Source organism: Triticum aestivum, chromosome 7B (genome assembly GCF_018294505.1).
Source record: "Triticum aestivum cultivar Chinese Spring chromosome 7B, IWGSC CS RefSeq v2.1, whole genome shotgun sequence".
Classification (NCBI taxonomy): Eukaryota; Viridiplantae; Streptophyta; class Magnoliopsida; order Poales; family Poaceae; genus Triticum; species Triticum aestivum.
The window spans coordinates 755884270-755903933 of record NC_057813.1 but is presented as its reverse complement, the minus strand read 5'-3'; the positions used below and the strand labels follow the sequence as shown (position 1 = coordinate 755903933).

At 44.3% G+C, this 19664-nt stretch overlaps 1 protein-coding gene across 1 annotated transcript; it reads left to right on the top strand.

Moving 5' to 3' along the window:
- The first annotated feature begins 11729 nt into the window (after nucleotides 1–11729).
- On the top strand, nucleotides 11730–15351 carry LOC123161077 (probable disease resistance protein At1g58602). The gene is made up of 3 exons (XM_044578932.1): nucleotides 11730–13311; nucleotides 13430–14463; nucleotides 15129–15351. The coding sequence occupies exons 1-3, from the start codon at nucleotides 11742–11744 to the stop codon at nucleotides 15138–15140; spliced, it is 2616 nt and encodes an 871-aa protein (XP_044434867.1). The 5' UTR covers nucleotides 11730–11741; the 3' UTR covers nucleotides 15141–15351.
- Nucleotides 15352–19664: the final 4313 nt, after the last annotated feature.

Sequence of the window (19664 nt, the reverse complement as noted above, 5' to 3'; positions counted from 1 at the left end):
GGATGGGGACGGCCGGGGACGGGGACAGCCAGGGCGGCAACGGCGACGAGGGGCGGGGACGGCCGGGGCGGCGATGGCGACGGGGGTGGCGACGAGGGGCGGCGGCGACGGGGCAGAGGAGAAAGACGCAGGGAGAGATGAGAAATGAATTTTTTTGAAGTGGTTTCTTATAAAGGACACCCCTTTAGTACCGGTTGGAGCCACCAACCAGTACTAAAGGTCTATTTTGGCCAGGCCAAGCGGCGGGAAGCGCCCCTTTAGTACCGGGTGGTGGCTCCAACCAGTACTACAGACCCCCTCTTTAGTACTGGTTGGTGCCATGACCCGGTACTAAAGGTGTGTGCTGGCGCAGGTCTGTGCGGCAAGTTTAGTCCCACGTCGCTAGCCGAGGGGCGTCCGCACTGGTTTATAAACCCCAGTGCGGTAGCTCTCTCGAGCTCCTCTCCAAAGCAGGCCTATTGGGCCTACCTGTTCTGTGCTGCCTGTGGGCCTACTGGGCCGTTGCGGGCCTGCATCCTGGCCCAACAAAATGTTGTGTTTCTAGTCGTATGCAGGCCACTCTGGCCCATTAGGCAGGCTTTTTTATTTTCTTAATTTTTTTCTTTCAGTTTTTTACTTTATTTGAAATGCTTTTCAATTTCAGGGTCATTTAGGTGAAAAATCAGTAAATGCATGAAATAATTTGTTTGCACATAAAATTTCTACGTGTATGAAATGCCAAAACACATAACTACCCTAACTATTACAGAGATTTCCTCTTGGGTGTGAAACACAGAAGAAAGTGATGATAGTGAAGCCGATCACATCCCAAATCTTTGGGTGTGAAACTTTTTCTTCGCGTGTGTCCCTTTGCACCGTAGCCATAGAAAATCTTCATCATTTAACTGGATGCTCGGGTCAATATTCACTGTGAATGGAGCAATTTCATCAAACTTTTCATAATCTTCTGACATGTCTGTCTTGTCATCCACTCCCATGATGTTTCTTTTCCCTGAAAGAACTATGTGGCACTTTGGCTCATCATATGATCCATTCGCTTCCTTATCTTTTCTTTTTCTCGGCCTGGTAGACATGTCTTTCACATAAAAAACTTGTGCCACATCATTGGCTAGGACGAATGGTTCATCTGCATATGCAAGATTGTTGAGATCCACTGTTGTCATTCCATACTACGGGTCTTCCGTTACCCCGCCTCGTGTCATATTGACCCATTTGCACCGAAACAAAGGGACCTTCAAACCACCTCCATAGTTAAGTTCCCATATGTCCTCTATGTAACCATAATATGTTTCCTTTCCCGTGTTGGTTGTTGCATCAAAGCGGACACCACTATTTTGGTTGGTGCTCTTCTTATCTTGGGGATCGTGTAAAATGTATTCCCATTTATCTGGTACCCTTTGAAAGTCATTATATTCGAAGATGGTAACTGGGACATCGAGTACATGTCATCTTCAATATCGCCATCATGCATGGCACGTTTCTGCAACCAACCGGCGAAAGTCCTCGTTTGTTCACGTGTAATCCAGTCGTCAGACTTTTTCGGGTGTTTGGAGTGTAGAAAATTCTTGTGTTCCTCCATATACGGAGCCACCAAGGCGGAATTCTGTAGAACTGTGTAGTGTGCTTCAGTGAGAGAATGCCCGTCCATACATATTATTAGATCCCCTCCTAGCGTGCCTTTTCCATCCAGTCTGCCCTTATGCCATGATTCAGGAACACCAATTGGCTTAAGGTCAGGAATAAAGTCAATACAAAACTCAATGACCTCCTCATTTTCATGGCCCTTCGAGATGCTTCCTTCTGGCCTAACACGGTTATGAACATATTTCTTCAAGACTCCCATGAACCTCTTAAAGGGGAACATATTGTGTAGAAATACAGGACCCAAAATGTTAATCTCTTCGCAAAGGTGAACTAGGACGTGCGTCATGATGTTGAAGAAGGACAGTGGGAACACCAACTCGAAACTGACAAGATATTGCACCAAATCATTCTGTAACCTTGGTATGATTTCTAGATTGATTACCTTCTGAGAGATTGCATTGAGGAATGCACATAGCTTCACAATGGCTAATCGAACGTTTTTTGGTAGAAGCCCCCTCAATGCAACCGGAAGCAGTTGCGTCATAATCACGTGGCAGTCATGAGACTTTAGGTTCTAGAACTTTTTCTCTGCCATATTTATTATTCCCTTTATATTCGACGAGAAGCCAGGCGGTACCTTCATGTTGAGCAGGCATTCAAAGAAGATTTCCTTCTCTTCTTTGGTAAGAGCGTAGCTGGCCTGACCCTGATGTATGCCGTCTTTTCCGTGCATACGTTGATGGTCCTCCCGTGCCTCTGGTGTATCTTTTGTCTTCCCACACACACCCAAGAAGCCAAGCAGGGTCACGCAAAGATTCTTCGTCACGTGCATCACGTTGATTGCGGAGCGGACCTCTAGGTATTTCCAATAGGGCAGGTCCCAAAATATAGATGTCTTCTTCCACATGGGTGCGCGTCCGTCAGTGCCGTTTGGAACAGGTTGTCCGCCAGGACCCTTTCCAAAGATTACCTTCAAATCCTTGACCATATCATGTACATCAGCACCAGTACGATGGCGAGGCTTCGTCCGGTGATCCGCCTCACCTTTGAAATGCTTGCCTTTCTTTCTTACGGGATGCCCGCTCGAAGAAATCAACAATGTCCCAAGTACACATTCTTCCTACAACTCTCCAAATATATACTGTCGGTATCATCCAAAAAGTGCGTGCATCCACGGCATCCCTTGTTTGTCTGTCCTAAAAGGTTACTTAGAGCAGGCCAATCATTGATGGTCACGAACAACAACGCCTTTAGGTCAAATTCTTCCTATCCGTGCTCATCCCACGCACGTACACCTGTTCCATTCCACAACTGTAATAGTTCTGCAACTAATGGCCTTAGGTACATATCAATGTTGTTGTCGGGTTGCTTAGGGCCTTGGATGAGCACTGACATCATAATGAACTTCCGCTTCATGCACAACCAAGGAGGAAGGTTATACAAATATAGAGTCACAGGCCACGTGCTATGGTTGCTGCTCTGCTCCCCAAAAGGATTAATGCCATCCGCGCTTAGACCAAACCATACGTTCCTTGGGTCACCTGCAAACTCCTCCCTATACTTTCTCTCGATTTTTCTCCACTGCGAACCGTCAGCGGGTACTCTAAACTTTCCGTCTTTCTTACGGTCTTCTCCGTGCCATCGCATCGCCTTCGCATGCTCTTTGTTTTGGAACAAACATTTCAACCGTGGTATTATAGGAGCATACCACAGCACCTTGGCAGGAATCTTCTTCCTGGGGCGCTCGCCCTCGACATCACCAGGGTCATCGCGACTGATCTTATAACGCAATGCACCGCATACCGGGCAAGCGTTCAAATCCTCGTACTCACCGCGGTAGAGGATGCAGTCATTAGGGCATGCATGTATCTTATGCACCTCTAACCCTAGAGGGAAAACAGCCTTCTTTGCTTCATACGTACTCTCGGGCAATTCGTTGTCCTTTGGAAGCATATTCTTTATCATTACCAACAACTTTCCAAATCCCTTGTCAGATACACCATTCTCTGCCTTCCATTGCAGCAATTCCAGTGTGGTGCTCAACTTTTTTTGTCAGCTCGCAATTCAGGTACAACAATTTCTTGTGATCCTCTAACATGCGCTGCAACTTCTTCCTCTCCAAATCACTTGTGCAGTTTCTCTTTGCATCGGCAATGGCCCGACCTAGATCATCAGCGGGCTCATCTGATGCCTCTTCTTCAGCTTCTTCCCGCATTGCCGGCTCAGCTTCTTCCCCCATTGTTGTATCATCGTATTCAGGGAACCCATGGCCAGGATAGCTTTCATCGTCCTCTTCTTCTTCATTGTCTTCCATCATAACCCCTCTTTCTCCGTGCTTGGTCCAAACATTATAGTGGGGAATGAAACCGGACTCAAATAGGTGGACGTGAATGGTTCTTGACGTTGAGTAATTGTGACCATTATTACAGCCAGCACATGGACAAGGCATAAAACCATCCGCCCGCTTGTTTGCCTCAGCGGCAAGCAGAAAAGTATGCACGCCATTAATGAACCCGGGAGAGCATCGGTCATCATACATCCATTGTCGGCTCATCTTCATTACACAACACCGAATAGACCAAATTAATACAAGTTCATACATAAAGTTCATACACAACACTTAATTAAATGCAACATACAAATAACTCTCTAGCTAAAGAATTTAAATGCAACAACAAATGCGATCAAGATCGCAACTAAGGTAACAATTGATCCAACAACATAATGATACCAAGCCACACTAACAATGGCATATTTTCTAATCTTTCTAATCTTCAACCGCATTTTCTCCATCTTGATCTTGTGATCATCGAAGACATCGGCAACATGCAACTCCAATTCCATCTTATCCCCCTCAATTCTTTTCAATTTTTCTTTCAAATACTCGTTTTCTCTTTCAACTAAATTTAACCTCTCGACAATAGGGTCGGTTGGAATTTCCGGTTCACATACCTTCTAGATAAAAATATCTATGTCAACTTGATGGGCATAATTTGTCATAAACACGAAATGCAACAACTAGTTTTAAAAGAGAATATACCACATCTGAATCATAACAAGGACGAGGGCCGACGGGGACGGGTATCAAAACCATGGCACTATGTATAACAAACAACGTACGGGTAAGATAATTATACGAGTAACTATATATCCAAATCACACAAACATCAATTTGGTAATGTAAAACATTCATGAAAAAGAGCCTCACCACAAGGTGGTGCCGGCGACGGGACGGTGCGGGCGATCAACGGTGGTTACGATGGAGATTTCGAAGGCACTAAGTAAACCACACCAACATATGCAAACTAAGTGTTATTTTTGACCTGAAATTGCATATAAATCAAATATTAGCACATATAATTCCTCCCAAATTACTAAACTCACTAATGAATCACTATACAAAGCATTGCTAGAGGTAATCTAGCAATGAGAGATGAAAGGACAAAGTTGCTAACCTTTGTGATCATTTGAATGGATGGGGGCCTTCGAATCTTGACAAATTTTGGGCAAAATTTGTGATGAGCTCGAGGAAGAGAGGGGAAGAACAGAGGAAGTGAGGGGAAAGGGGAAGAACAGAGCGAGCTTGGGTGGACGAAGGGTTTATGTATGACGACCTTTAGTACCGGTTCGCGGCGCCGGTACTAAAGGTGCCGGAGGGGCCCCAGACTGACAACATCCTGCCACCACTCTCTTTAGTACCGGTTCGTGGCACGAACCGGTGCTAAAGGTTCGCCACGAACCGGTACTAATGACAGTGGCCGGCTAGCCGTTGGAACCAGCACTAATGTACACATTAGTGCCGTCTCAAAAACAAACTGGCACTAATGTGTCTCAGATTTGACCCTTTTTCTACTAGTGACATGCCCGGATCTTGGCACTATGAACGTCTAGGGCCTTGGCAGAGGTATCCCGACTGTGACTTGGATGGTCCGCAGTGATCTCGTCGGCGTCTCTTCAAGGGGATCGGTGCCGGCTCCTGAAGGGGATCGGCAGCGGCTCCTGAAAATGTCCAAAACTAATGGCGGGGTTGCGTTGCTCATGCACATTTAGAGGAGCAGGGTGAAGCGGTTGTCCACGGTAGGCCGGACATAGTTCATGCAGATGAATTTCATCAGCGGTGATGTTGTGCACGCCCTTGTTCTCCCCTCCTCCCGGGGTCCCATAGGAGGCCCCGTCCTCAACGATGGGTGGTCAATGACGATGCACACGACCCATACGTTCTCCTTGTCATACGCAACGTCCACGCTGCCGTCTAGTCCTAGACCAAGCACGAAATGAATCGGTGAGCAACCATTGAACCATCTGTTGTATGTCCATTACTAATCTTCCTACATCATTGTAAAACCTCAACTTGCAGTCGCTGTACAAATTAGTACAGTACAGGGTAGCAAGTTGTTACAACAATTTTGTATAATAAAATTTAAAAGTAACCATGTTTGATCTATAATTTCAGATAGTGTGCTGGATTACTAATTGAGCGGTTTAATTTTCTGTAGCTTTGTGAATTGTTTTGATCTTTGCTTCTGTAGCTAGAAAAACAATGCATATACAAGCCAATAATCTACTCTTTATTCTAAAGTCGGAGCAGGAGGATCATGGAGGGATCCCAAGTGCCTGCGGACCAAAACATCATATGCATACTTAAAACATGTAGAAACATGCATTGCCAATTATATCTCGCATTTGGAGATGACGGTAACTGGTTTTGCGCTTGTGTTGCCCTAAGCTTATGAACGGTGCACTTCCACCCCCTTCATACAAAATATGTTTCTTAACTAAAAATATATTCCTAACTCTACTTAAAAAAGAATATACAGATGTTTCCAACTCACAATGGGCGTCTAGTCTTTTCGGGAGAAGACAAGGGTACATATCTTGTATGTTATCCAAATATTCCTAAATCCACAATATTTTTATTAAAGGACATCTTAATTAAAAAGATGTTGCATTCACTCGCTATGCATGATAGAAGTATGTACCTTTTTTGAGAAAAATTAATATACTATGCAAGAGAAAATGTATATGAAGAACTAAAAATTGGGGCATACTACTCAGAGAAAATGTATGTGATTACTTTTGTCCCGGAAGGATTTCGATTAAGTTTTTGGTGTAAAGAAAAATTCATGGAAAATTTAGGAGAAAGCATACATAACATGGAATTAGAGGACAATGGCTCTGAGCTAGACACATGTCGATTGTACTATGTAGTTCTAGAAAATCAATACAGATAGGACCTCGTATCGTTGTGTGTAAATTTTCTGTCAGGAATGTAATTTGGTAAGTAAAGTAAAGTATTACATGTATCCCAAAACATATGACACGCCATTGTTACATCCAAATATGACGCAGTTAATCAATATCCATTGTTTGATTAAAGATATATAATCAGTTAGAGGCATCAAATCAAGTCTTCCTTTTTATGTGGGGAAAATCAAATGTTCCTTAAATAATTTAAGCTGCACACCACAAGTACTGTGGGGAGGAACCCTAACCTTCTTACGGTCGCGGGTCGTGTGCGTGTGGGCCGTGCGTGAAGTTCGACCGCTCCGTTGGTTCGTGTGTGCATGGGCGGGCGTACGAGTATGTTTTTTTTGCAGGACGAGAGGACGGAGTGGCCAAGATGCGGTCGGTTGGCAGGAAAACGAACCTTGCATTAGGAGTAGAGACAAAAGACAAAGATGAATGCATTAGGAAAGTTAGGATTTAGAATCGATTGTCATGAAACTGAAATTTATTGATTGGTAATGTGCTATCGTTTCTTCCCGTTTGTAACATGTCTAGTTAGGAAATTTTGAAAAAGTTGGAAAGTTTTTATTGTGAGGGTAAAAAAACCAACATGAGGAGGTATGGTGGTGGGATGTAAGACGAAAATAAACCAGACGGAAAAAACCATGACGCAATCCTACCAACTGCTCCATTAGGAGTAGAGATTAAAAGGCAATTTGACAATGCATACGTATAGAACTATGATCCAACTAAAAACCTGTTAAAAATTATGATTAATTCGATGCATTTAAGAAATTTGCGCACAATATCAGAAATATTGTCTTTAGCTTCATTCACACGATATTTGAGCAAGTATAATAAAAACCTTTTCCTCACCAGCCTTCGGGTCCGCCAGCTTTCATGCCAACCATGGTGGCCAACCTCGGCCCAAGCTTCGACTTCTTTGGCTGCAGATGCCTCGCTCACTCGGAAACACCATGACAGCCACCGTCCACCCTACCTTGCCTACCGACCTAGTCGCCATTGCCAGCATCACTTTTCTATCCTGCCCCGGGTTGCCGACCACCTCTCTCCCGGGACCCACTCCACAACTACACGAGAGCCGCAGCCAACCGTCCGCCATCACCACGCCACCACCCTGAAGCTTGACATGAGTACAACAGGGGTATATGTATATGCTAGTGATTCAACATTAATCGTGTCAAACATACATCGTTCGAATCTTCATGCACATTAAGCAAAATTGTTGATTGATTTTTGCTACCTTTAAACCATTATTCCTATTCATCTTCGTTATCCTCCTCTTTGCCAACTATCTGTACCTTCCCTATCCAAGCTGGCCGCAACCATCAATGACCCATCCGGGTCAAAATAACCCAACCTTCTACATACACACTATGAATTTTTAGGTATTCTTTACTATTTCCTTCTCCTTTCGAAGTGTCCAAACAATAATATCAATGTAGAAGTAATTAGTGTAAACTCCATTATGCCCGCTCAGGACACAATGACCACAAACTCTGTCGACTAGCCTACATGATGTGCGTCCACTCCCACAATTTTGCCCCTTACTCCGGCGAGGCCGCCATTACTTCCAAATATTTTGTCTGGATTATTTGCCATCAAGGAGAAATTGGCATACCGCGCATGAACATATGTGATAGAAGTTCCTTTGATTTTACACTGCATAGGTAGAGCAACATGAAAAATAAAAGATCATGCTTCTCATCTTCAGACTTCTGTAGTTTCAAAAAATGCCGATAACCATACCAAAAAAATTTATACTCCCGCCCATATTGAAAAAGATTCGTGCATTAAGGAACACCATAGAAAATATGGAATCCAGAAAAACTAACAACAAGCGACAACGACATATGGCTACCTTATTGCGTTGGAAGTCGGTGGCATGAGCTGTCGCATGGATGCACGAAACAGTCCCGACCATGCACATCTATCCGAGAAACATGCAACAAGGGTGTTGGTACCTTGACCAACGACGCAATCGTGTTGAGAAGTGTGCAACCCAACTTCTCGTGGCCATCCTCGGGCACTGCCTCGACGCACTCCTCTAAACCCACCGTGTGTTCCGAACGACATCCTCCCCGATTCCCCAGAGCGATGGCTAACCACCATAACTTCTCTTGAACGAATCGGTCGAAATTAAGGCGCTGCCCACAACATCACCCCTGTGGTGCTACTCCTTTCTTCTCGTGCCTCTTGCCCCATTCACCTCCTCCTTCCTAAGAAATTCAGTAACAAGGTACATTTCAGTAATCTCGTGCCTCTTGCCCCATTCACTGCATCGTAAACCTAATTTGCCGAAGTAACTTCATATATACCACCATGTCAAACTTGATTGGTCATCACTGACATTTGTTATGCGAATAAATAGTTATCTCCGTTAGTGCAATCCGTGGACTCTTTTGTTCAGTTTCCAATGGTATTACTCATAGTTTACTGATCAAATTAATGTTCAATTTAAAAAAAAATACATGCAGGCGTTCTAAACGTGAAAGGAGGGAGCAGGAGTATTTCATGATTTAATTGTGCCATAGTTTACGGAGCAGGCCTTCTAAATGTGAGAATCTTGCTTGTGACACTCAAAATACAGCAGCTGACGCCCAAAATGCAGCCATTCAGATTAATGCTCGTGTGGTAGTCCTTGGGTTTTCACCGATTTTTGTTTCTGAACCGAACTAGTCGTCCAGCCCTAATCTTTCTTCTTAATGAAAAATCAGAACTTCTCACATGTTCCTAGAAAAAGTTAAATATGTCATCACGTCCAATTTTAGACTTTCAGTTCTAAGTAACATATTTACCAAAACCTGCCAATGTGCGCACAAAGCATTTCCCTCTTTGCTTTAAAAAAAAAGCCTCTCCCTCTTTTATCATCTCCTTACTCCACATGCCTCAAAGTTGAGCGCATTTCCATCGGCAGCACCGTTATGGCCTGAGAGATTTTGCTCCGATCGTCACACAACATTTCGAACAGTTTAATCATGGCACTAGGCAGCGATGTAGGAGATCCGTGGCCAGCGAGTCAGCAGCATCTCTGAGATCTACCTGTAGCTTGCCTTATTCAGTTCGAGTAAACTGTTCCCGAACTCGACTCCAGTACAATGGCACATTAATTATTTGTAGTGAGTCCATGCAGCTTTCCCCCTTTGACTGTCACTTATCAGCCAAAATTTTGAAGTCAAACATGTGTGCTTGCATGAATTGCTTTCCATCCTTTTCTTTATTCTGTATTGGTTTTCATGGACCATACAAATCCTGAGACAAGTTCTTCTCAAAGCCAAAGCACATTAATCAAAGAATTGGAAGTACGGTTTGTGCCATCCAGAGACCAAGTTGTCGATGGCTTTACAAAGGCCTTGTCTACAGGACCATTTGAAGATTTCAAACGTAATATAAACTTGCGGAGTTCAGATTAAGGGGGGGTGTTAGACATGTAATGTGTTGGGTATTGTGTTCGGTATTGTTAGAGTCATGTACGTAGAAGATTGAGTTTGTTAGGAGTCCTCTCTTATCTCTCTATCTCATGTAACCTCCCATGTAATCCTCTCTATGGTTAGCCAGAGGCTGCCGCACCCTGTACCGAACTCCACCCAATCAATATATACATCGCGGGTCTCCCTATATGGAGATTGAGACGCTTCATCATTGTTGACACAGTGGTCTTGCTCAGAGACATCCCCAGGTGTTTGTACTAGACCACTAACTGTAGGAAAAACATTGCAACCTATGCTTGCTGCTATCCACTGATTCTTATTATTATTACTTTGGACAGCCTCCTCACGGCGCCTGCATCATAAACAAACACAGCATAACTACATCGCAATGAACTTCGAGAAGAGCCATAAGATTTCACAAAATTATAGCAAGTTTTAGAGTAGGAAGGAACCATGTATAATCGATCTGACATAGATTTAGCTAAAGCGCTTCAACAGAAATTGATCAAAAATTTAAATCCAGTCGTATATGTATGTAATTTGAACACAATGCAGCGTATGTATGCTTTGAGAAAATGCCACCGGAACACCTGGGAATCACTACTGCTGATGGTAATATCCCCAGCAGGATCCCCTTGTAGTGCAAGTCTATCATGAACGGTTGCATCGAGTGAGGTTTCTTTCGGTCGTTCCTTGAAACGTTCCAGCAAAGCAACACCTACAAAGCACAGGCATAAGCATGTTGTTCAGAAAAGATATTACTGCACCATGCATGTGCCGGAAGATAATGAGCAAATTAAAGTCCAGTATTCAGAAGGAGCAAATGCTACAACATCCATGCACTGATGCAGATGAGGTAAGACCTGCAATAGTATTTCTGTATAATACTATTTCAGGCTCAGCGAAACTGCACTCCATCGACCCTTGAGTCAAGAATCAAGAAACGCGAAAGCAAGCAGAGGAAGAGAGATTAATAGGAGAGAAGGGAGGGGAGACGAGAAGGGATGCGCCTATTAGTTGTGGGCCTTGGTGTGTGCTCGAGGCCCAATCTGCATCGCTTTGACGAGACCATGAGGCCCACCACGAGAAGGCCATGGCCCCCAACAGATGACACCCTCTCCTGGAAAAGGTTGCTGTATGCTGCAGATAGGATCGAATGATGCTAAAACTGCAACTCAAACAAAGGTGTGGGGAGCTTCTTTGCTTTATACCTTGCCTTCATGTCAAAGCAAAGGTAACGAACCTCTAGCCCTCCCCGGAAGCACACCATATTCCTTCCTTCATTTCCATCATCACGTATACATGAGCTGAGCTGAATCTGCTCTGCTATATATACAACCAACCTCAAAGCAACAAGAAATACAATACCAGACGCCATCAAATCGTTCCTCGTCAGCCACACCTGCTTAATTTCTTCCACCCATTCATCCCACATCAAGCATTCCATCTCAGTGAGCGAGAGCTAGCCCGGAGAAACTAATGGCCGAGTCGGCCATTGGCTCCGTGCTTGGCAACGTGAGCACCCTTGCAGTCCAGGAGACCACATTCCTATGCGGCGTCACCCTTGAAGTGGGATTCTTGAAGGATGAGCTGAAGCGGCTAAAGAGCTACCTTAAATCCGCCGATGCCAAAAGGAGATCAGGAGATGAGCTTGTGGCTACCTGGGTCGGCCAGATCAGGGATGCGGCATACGAGGCCGAGAATGCCATTGAAGCAGCCGACTACATGGAGAAGAGAAACAGGCTCAAGAAGGGCTTCATGGGTGCCATCTCGAGGTATGCTCGCTTGCCAAGTGACCTGATTACCCTTCACACAATTGGTGCTGAAATACAGCGTGTAAGAAGGAAGATTAGTGAGATATTTGATAGTGCAAACCGTTTGAAAATCAATTTGGACACTAGTGATGTAGAAAAGGTTCATATTGAGGATGAGTATCCACAAGATTATGGTACTATGCACCAAAACTTTGAAGATATTGACCTTGTTGGTTTTGGGGATGAGTACAAGGAAATAGTTGGAAAGTTAGTTGACAAAGAGAACATAACTCTTAGTGTTGTCTCCATAGTTGCCATGGGTGGAGCGGGGAAAACAACACTCGCTAGAAAAGTATACACTTCATCTAGTGTCAAAAAACACTTTGAGGCAACTTCTTGGGTCACTGTATCTCAAAAATTCAAAGGCATTGATTTACTAAAGGATATTATGAAACAAATAATGGGGGGCAGAGATGAGTCAATTGCTAAGATGAATGAGTATGAGGTGGGAAAGGAGATTCATGATTTTCTATTGCAAAAAAGATACTTGGTAGTTCTTGATGATGTGTGGGAAACCGACACATGGGACCAAATAAATAAACGGGTTAAAGCTTTTCCAGATGCAACTAATGGTAGTAGAGTACTACTAACCACCCGGAAGGAAGATGTTGCAAATCATGTCCAAATGCCAACCTATGTTCATCATTTGAAGAAGTTAGATGAAGAGAAAAGTTGGGAACTATTTAGTTGCAAAGCTTTACCATCATACAAAAGGTCTGTCATACGTGATGTGGACGAGTTTGAAAAACTTGGGAGAAAGCTTGCAAAGAAATGTGATGGATTGCCACTTGCACTTGCAATTTTGGGGGGTTATCTATCAAAAAATCTGAATGCACAAATATGGTCTGATATACTCTCTGATTGGCCATCAACCAAGAATGGACAGATGATGCGAGACATACTGGCTCGCAGTTACAAGGACCTACCAAATTATTATTTAAGAGCTTGTTTTCTCTATCTTGCGGCTTTTCCCGAGGACTATGAAATATATGTGTCGGAACTTATTGAATTATGGATAGCAGAGAGCTTCATTCCACATACACCAAAGCATTTACTAGAAGAAACAGCAAAGAATTATGTGACCGAGTTGGCTCAGAGAAGCCTGGTGCAAGTTGTTGCCAGAAGTAGGGCACATGGATGGATAGAGAGAATAAGAATTCACGATATCTTACATGACTGGTGCATAGAAGAGGCAAGACAAGATGGTTTTCTTAATGCCATCAACAAAACTGCAGGTCAGCCTTTGTCTCCTGATCTCTTCCTTTTAATTGATTCCATTTTCTGTTTAGCTATATGTACTTATATGTGGCTAGCTTCTTTATGACATGTGGTGCACTCTAAATAACATTGCAGACCAAGCAGGTGCATCATCATGGTCTGATAACTTGATGTCTTATTGTTTTAGTTATCAAACTTTGAGTGGTCAGATTTCACCTGCGACACCCAATGTCCGAAGTCTGCTTGGCTTTAAACTCTCATCAGTGTCCCTTCCTAAGCTCAGATACCTGAGAGTTCTTTGCATTGAAAAATCAAGACTAAATGATTTCTCCAGTGTAATTGGTGGGTGCATTCACCTAAGATTGCTTAGGTTGGCAAACTGTGGATGGGTGGCGTTACCTTCTTCAATTGGCAAACTCCTTTACTTGCAGACTATAGATCTCAGAAGCACGGAATTATTTGAGTCAGTGGTACTAAACTCTCTATGGGATATCCCTACTCTAAGGCATGTTTACCTTGGCGGTGAGTTTTCTCCACCACCACCTGCAAGGAGTGTGCGACGGCAGCCGAAAGAGCTACAGAGCTTTGTGTTGGATGTTCATTCTGTTAGCACCGATTTCCGCTGTCATGACATGATGATTTTCTTGGGCCAGATGAATCAACTAACAACCTTCTCCCTGTCGATGCGCCCCGATATACCAGCGGAGGTGCTCAATATATTGGCAAACATGCCTCACCTGGTTGATATTAGTCTCCACCAATTTGATGTGCTCGATAAGCTGCCTGCTGAGTTCCCACAAAGCGTACGTCGTCTTGTTCTATATGCTCATGTCATAGAGCAAGACCCAATGCCGATCCTGGAGAAGCTTCCCTGTCTTGTGGTGTTGGAGTTGAGTGGGTACAAAGGCCAGACCATGTGCTGCTCTGCCCAAGGTTTTCCTCGGCTGCAAGAGTTAGAACTTGGTAGTTTTTCCACCGAGGTGTGGAGGATGGAGGAACGGACAATGCCAAAGCTGTCCCACCTGGAACTTTATCGGTGCATGGAGATGAGAAAGCTCCCCAAAGGGTTAATGCACCTTCCATCCCTCGGTCACCTGAAGCTGAGCTATATGTACCAGATTTCTAAAGATGACGTCACACTAAAGGAGCTGCGGCGGAAAGGATGCGAGGTACGTACATACGTACGCAGATTAAGCTTAATTAATTTGCCCCTTGGTCGATCTTGTTCCCCTTCCATTTTCTTTGCTACTCCCTCCGTCTAGGTGAATAAGTCATCTTAGGTTGTGCATTGTGACCAAGGAGGAGGGAAAAACAAGAGAACTTAATGTTTATTTGCTAATTAATAGCATTGCATGCAATGAACTAACCACTGCACGTTATCTTTGGTAGTCTCAAGTCATTAAAAACATGCACACCCCACATCTTTTATTGGTTGATATGTCAAGAAACAAGAAATGATGTAGAAGTTAATGCACCGCGCCTAAGTGTTTTGGGATTATTTGGTTTTCGTAAGATGACTTACGCACCTAGATGGAGGAAGTATCTATATCTATGCATGTCTATTTGTCCACATGTTAATTAGTTGCAAAGATTAAGGCGGTTGATCGAGAGGCCATATTTGTTCGTTCATTCAACCCTTATGCATGTTCACTAATATTATATGCCGCTGCACCGTAGCAAATCAATACTAGCATTATATGTAGATTGGATGAGTTAATGTTCCTTAGTTTCAGCATCAACTTCACTTCTTCCGTGCGTGTAACTAAGATTTTTTTCTTGCCCGCAAAAGAAAAAACTAAGTTATTTTTCTTATGAGTTTAAAAAAAATGCGCAGGTGGAGAAATAGAGAAATCCGGCACCCCTGGAATTCTCCCCTCGAATCCATCTCTCCTTCTCCGTCCCCCAAATCCCCAATGGCCCCTCCCGATGCCAATGTCATCCCCTCCCCATTCTCCGGTGCTGTCGCCAGGCCCTGTACGAGATGGATCCGTGGTGGTCTAGGAGAGTGCCAAAGTCGCCGGCTGCCTCTCCCCCGAGCTGGACCACCGGCCGCCTGCACCTATTTCAAACTGCAAGCCTAGCTTCGCACGGGAGGGTGGCCAACGGCGCCTCTTCCTTGGCGGCAGAGATGGTACTAATTTTCTTTTTCTTTCGTGTACAAAAGTGTCAGTTAATTCTTAGTGCATGTATTCTGTGGAACATGAACACTTCATATCCTTCCAACCGCATGTATTCTGTGGAATATGTATTTGAACGCCAATAAAAATGCTTCATCGCCGAGGCGATGCTATGAGTAATGACTTGCATGTATTCTGATTTGTAACCTGGCTTGGCAATCTTATATTGTGTGTATTAGTACCTAATCTTCTTTTTTCCTCTTTTCGTGATCAATGAACAAGGACTTGTCTCGATTGACATCCGTATAGCCAACCGTTAATTTGTGCTTGGAAATCACCCGTGCATGAATCAAATGTCCCGCCTTAAATTTGTCATCACATTTGGGACCCAATGGAAGCATTTGATTCATTGCATTTGCAACTGCAAACCGCCACCAAATAACCTCTCTGCTTGCTTGGATCAGGATTGAAATCCAAACCGTTCAAAACCTTTGCTCAAGCACAACAACAGACCTTCAAATATTTCCTTAAACGATAAGAAATCTGAATACTGACCTCCAAATATCTCCATGTCCTGCAGGCATAACTGTAAAAATAATATAAGCTTTGTACACCACCACTAGAAACTTTGCACAGGATCGCAGCCAGAACCACAGAGACAGACAGTCGTCACCAGTCATCAGACTATGCACAAACAAACCAACACATCTCCCATCCACACAAATAGTCACAAAACCTTCGACAGGACATGAGCCAGTCATCAAGTAAGCACAAATAAACCATTCACACAGATAAATGGTTTGTGCATTGGAACCAACGAACAAGTCACACTAGTAGGAAAATGACCTAATGTTCAGCTCATTAGTTCCGGTTTGTTAATGAACCGACACTAATATGACCATTAGTGCCGGTTCCAACGGCTAGGTGGGCGGCACTCATTAGTCCAGGTTCGTGTTGAACCTCTAGTCCCGGTGCGTTCCACGAACCGGGACTAAAGAGGTGGTGTCAGGATGGTGTCAGGCTGGGGCCCCACCAACACCTTTAGTCTCAGCTCGTGGCACAAACCGGGACTAGAGATTCACCTTTAGTCCCCGTTTGTATAACCAACCGGGACTGAAAATTACCCTATATAAACCCTTTGTCGAGCCCGAGCCCATTTCTCTCTATTTTCCCCTTTCATTCCTTCCTCTCCTCAGGTCTTCCACATTGCTCGAGCTCATCCTTCAATTTTGCCAAAATTTGTCAAGATTTGAAGGGCCCCTAATCCATCCAAGTGATCACAAAGGTTGGCAACTTTGTCCTTTCATCTCTCATTACTAGATTAGCTCTTGTAATGACCTATAAGTATAGTGATTTGTGGGGTTTAGCTTGGATGAATTATATGTGGTAGTTTATTTGATTTATATGCAATTTGAGCTCCAATTCACTCTTAGTTTGCATATGTAGGTGTGGTTTACTTAGTGCCTTCCCTTCCCCATCCTAACCACCATCGATCGCCCGCATCTTCCCATCGCCGGCACCACCTTGTGGTGAGCCTCTTATTCTTATCTTCTTTATATAAAAAAAATCATGTTTGTGTGATTTAGATATATAGTTACTTGTATAATTTTCTTACCCGTATGTTGTTTTTTATACATAGTGGCATGGTTTTGATATCCGTCCCCGTCGGCCGTCGTCCGGGTTATGATTCGGATGTGGTATATTCTCTTTTATAACTATTTGTTGCATTTCGTGTTTGTGCCAAATTATGCCCATCAAGTTGAAATAGACATTTTTATCTAGAAGGTATGTGAACCGGAAATTTTAACCGACCCTATTGTTGAAAGGTTAAATTTAGTTGAAAAAACGATTATCTGAAAGAAAAATTGAAAAGAATTGAGGAGAAGATGGAATTGGAGTTACATGTTGCCGATGTCATCGATGATCACAAGGTGAAGATGGAGAAAATGCTCCTGAAGATTAGAAATATTAGAAAATATGCCATTGATAGCGAGGCTTGGTATCATTATGATGTTGGATCAATTGTTACCTTAGTTGCGATCTTGATCGCATTTGTTGTTGCATTTAAATGCTTTAGCTAGAGAGTTTTTAAGTTGTTTTATGAGAATGAGTGTGTATGAACTTTATGTATGAACTTGTATTAATTCGGTCTTTTCCGTGCTGTGTAATGAAAATGAACCGGCAATGGATGTGTGATGACTGATGCTCTCCCCAGTTCGTTAATGGCGTGCATACTTTTCTGCTTGCGGCTGAGGCAAACAAGCGGGCGGTTGGTTTTATGTGTTGTCCATGTGCTGGCTGTAAGAATGATTGGAATTACTCTAAGTCAAGAACCATTCACTGGCACCTGTTTGAGTCCGGTTTCGTGCCCCGCTATAATGTTTGGACCAAGCACCGAGAAAGAGGGGTTATGATTGAAGATAATGAAGAAAAAGAGGACGACGACAGCTATCCTGGTCATGGGTTCCCCGAATACGATGGTACAACAATGGGGAAGAAGCTGAGCCGGCAATGCGGGAAGAAGCTAAAGAAGAGGCATGAGATGAGCCCGCTCATGATCTTGGTCGGCCATTGCCGATGCAAAGATAAACCGCGCAAGTGAAAATGAGAGGCTGAAATTGCAGCGCATGTTAGAGGACCACAAGAAATCGTTGTACCCAAATTGCGAAGTTGACAAGAAAAAGCTGGGCACCACACTGGAATTGCTGCAGCAGAAGGCAGAGAATGGTGTATCTGACAAGGGATTTGAAAAATTGTTGATAATGTTAAAGAAGATGCTTCCAAAGGACAACGAATTGCCCGAGAGTAGGTACGAAGCAAAGAAGGTTGTCTGCTCTCTAGGATTAGAGGTGCAGAAGATACATGCATGCCCTAATGACTGCATCCTCTACCGCGACGAGTACAAGGATTTTAATGCATGCCCGGTATGCGGTGCATTGCGCAATAAGATCAGTCGTGTGCCCGGTATTGCTGTGTGATGCTGCTCCTTGTTGTTGTGTGATGCACATATTGTTGTATGATTCTTATATATGTTGTATATATTGAAATGAATTGAGCTGAAAAAAAACAGAAAAAACAAAAAAAAATAGACAGAAACTATGCATACGGCCTCGCCGTCAGGATACGGCTGGCGTGAGCTCCCAGTAGCCTCCACGTGGCATCTATCCCGGCGGCCAAGCCGTTGGCTTAGTTTATGCCACGTGGCGGCTACTGGGAGCTCCTGGGGCAGGGCTATGCTGACGGCCAAGCCGTCGGCGTAGTTTTAAACTAAGCCGACGGCTTGGCCGTCGGCATAGCCCTACTCTTGGTTGGGCAGCACTTGACGGCGCCGCCAACAGCCACCGTTAGGCTAGGGACTATGCCGACGCCCCGGGCCGTCGGCATGGATGTACGGACACCGTTGGGATAGCTTCTATGCCGACGGCCTCCGAGGGTATCCCGACGCATATGTTGCCGACGGAGGCCGTCGGCATAGGCCTGTCCCGACGGGAAACAATGCTATGCCGACGGCTAGGGCCGTCGACATAGGGGTCGATTCTGGTAGTGACGTTAGTTAGTGCATGATCAACTAAGCTATTTTCTTGCTTGTACATTTTGTGCAGGTCGAATGGACGTGTCTCCAGCGATACCCAAGGAAGGAAAATATTCCCTAATTCCCCATGTGTTTATTTAGTCTCGTTATATCATTCTTGTTTAAGCGATTATTACATGAGTATTGTGTACCCCCCTCAGTTAAACATGTGTACCTGTTTGCCTGAATGTAATCTCCACCCCTAGTAAAAATGTTTCTTCATCTTGATTTCTTGACGATGTTGTGGCCTGTCTGTGCACGTATGTTTTCTGATTTATTAAGCGGATCATGAGAGTATTATGTTAGCACCATATTTATGACGTTTTTTTCCTTTTCTCGCGGTCAATGAACAATCACTTGACCTGAATTACACAGAGCCGATGGCGTGTCGCTCCCACCCTCCCCCTTCCCCTTCCTCAGCCGACGAGAACAGAGCGAGACTAAATCCCCAATCTGCTCGCCCCCCTCCACCTACCCCGCATCAATTTGAGCTCTCCCCACCCCCAACTTCCACCTACCAACTCTGATGGCGGCGGCGCGTCGTCGCGGGCTGCGGATCCGTCGACTTGCGCCAATGACTCGGGTTGCGGAGTAGCGGGCGCTCCCACTTCCAGGGGCGGCTCCGCTCCCCGAGATCGACCCCAACTCACCGGAGGCTCGACGGGAGATGCGTCGGGTGGTG

Coding starts and splice junctions, on each gene's coding strand:
- LOC123161077 (XM_044578932.1), top strand. CDS start 11,742: ATGGCCGAGTCGGCCATTGGCTCCGTGCTTGGCAACGTGAGCACCCTT. Junction 13,312..13,429: donor TGCCATCAACAAAACTGCAG/GTCAGCCTTTGT, acceptor ATAACATTGCAG/ACCAAGCAGGTGCATCATCA.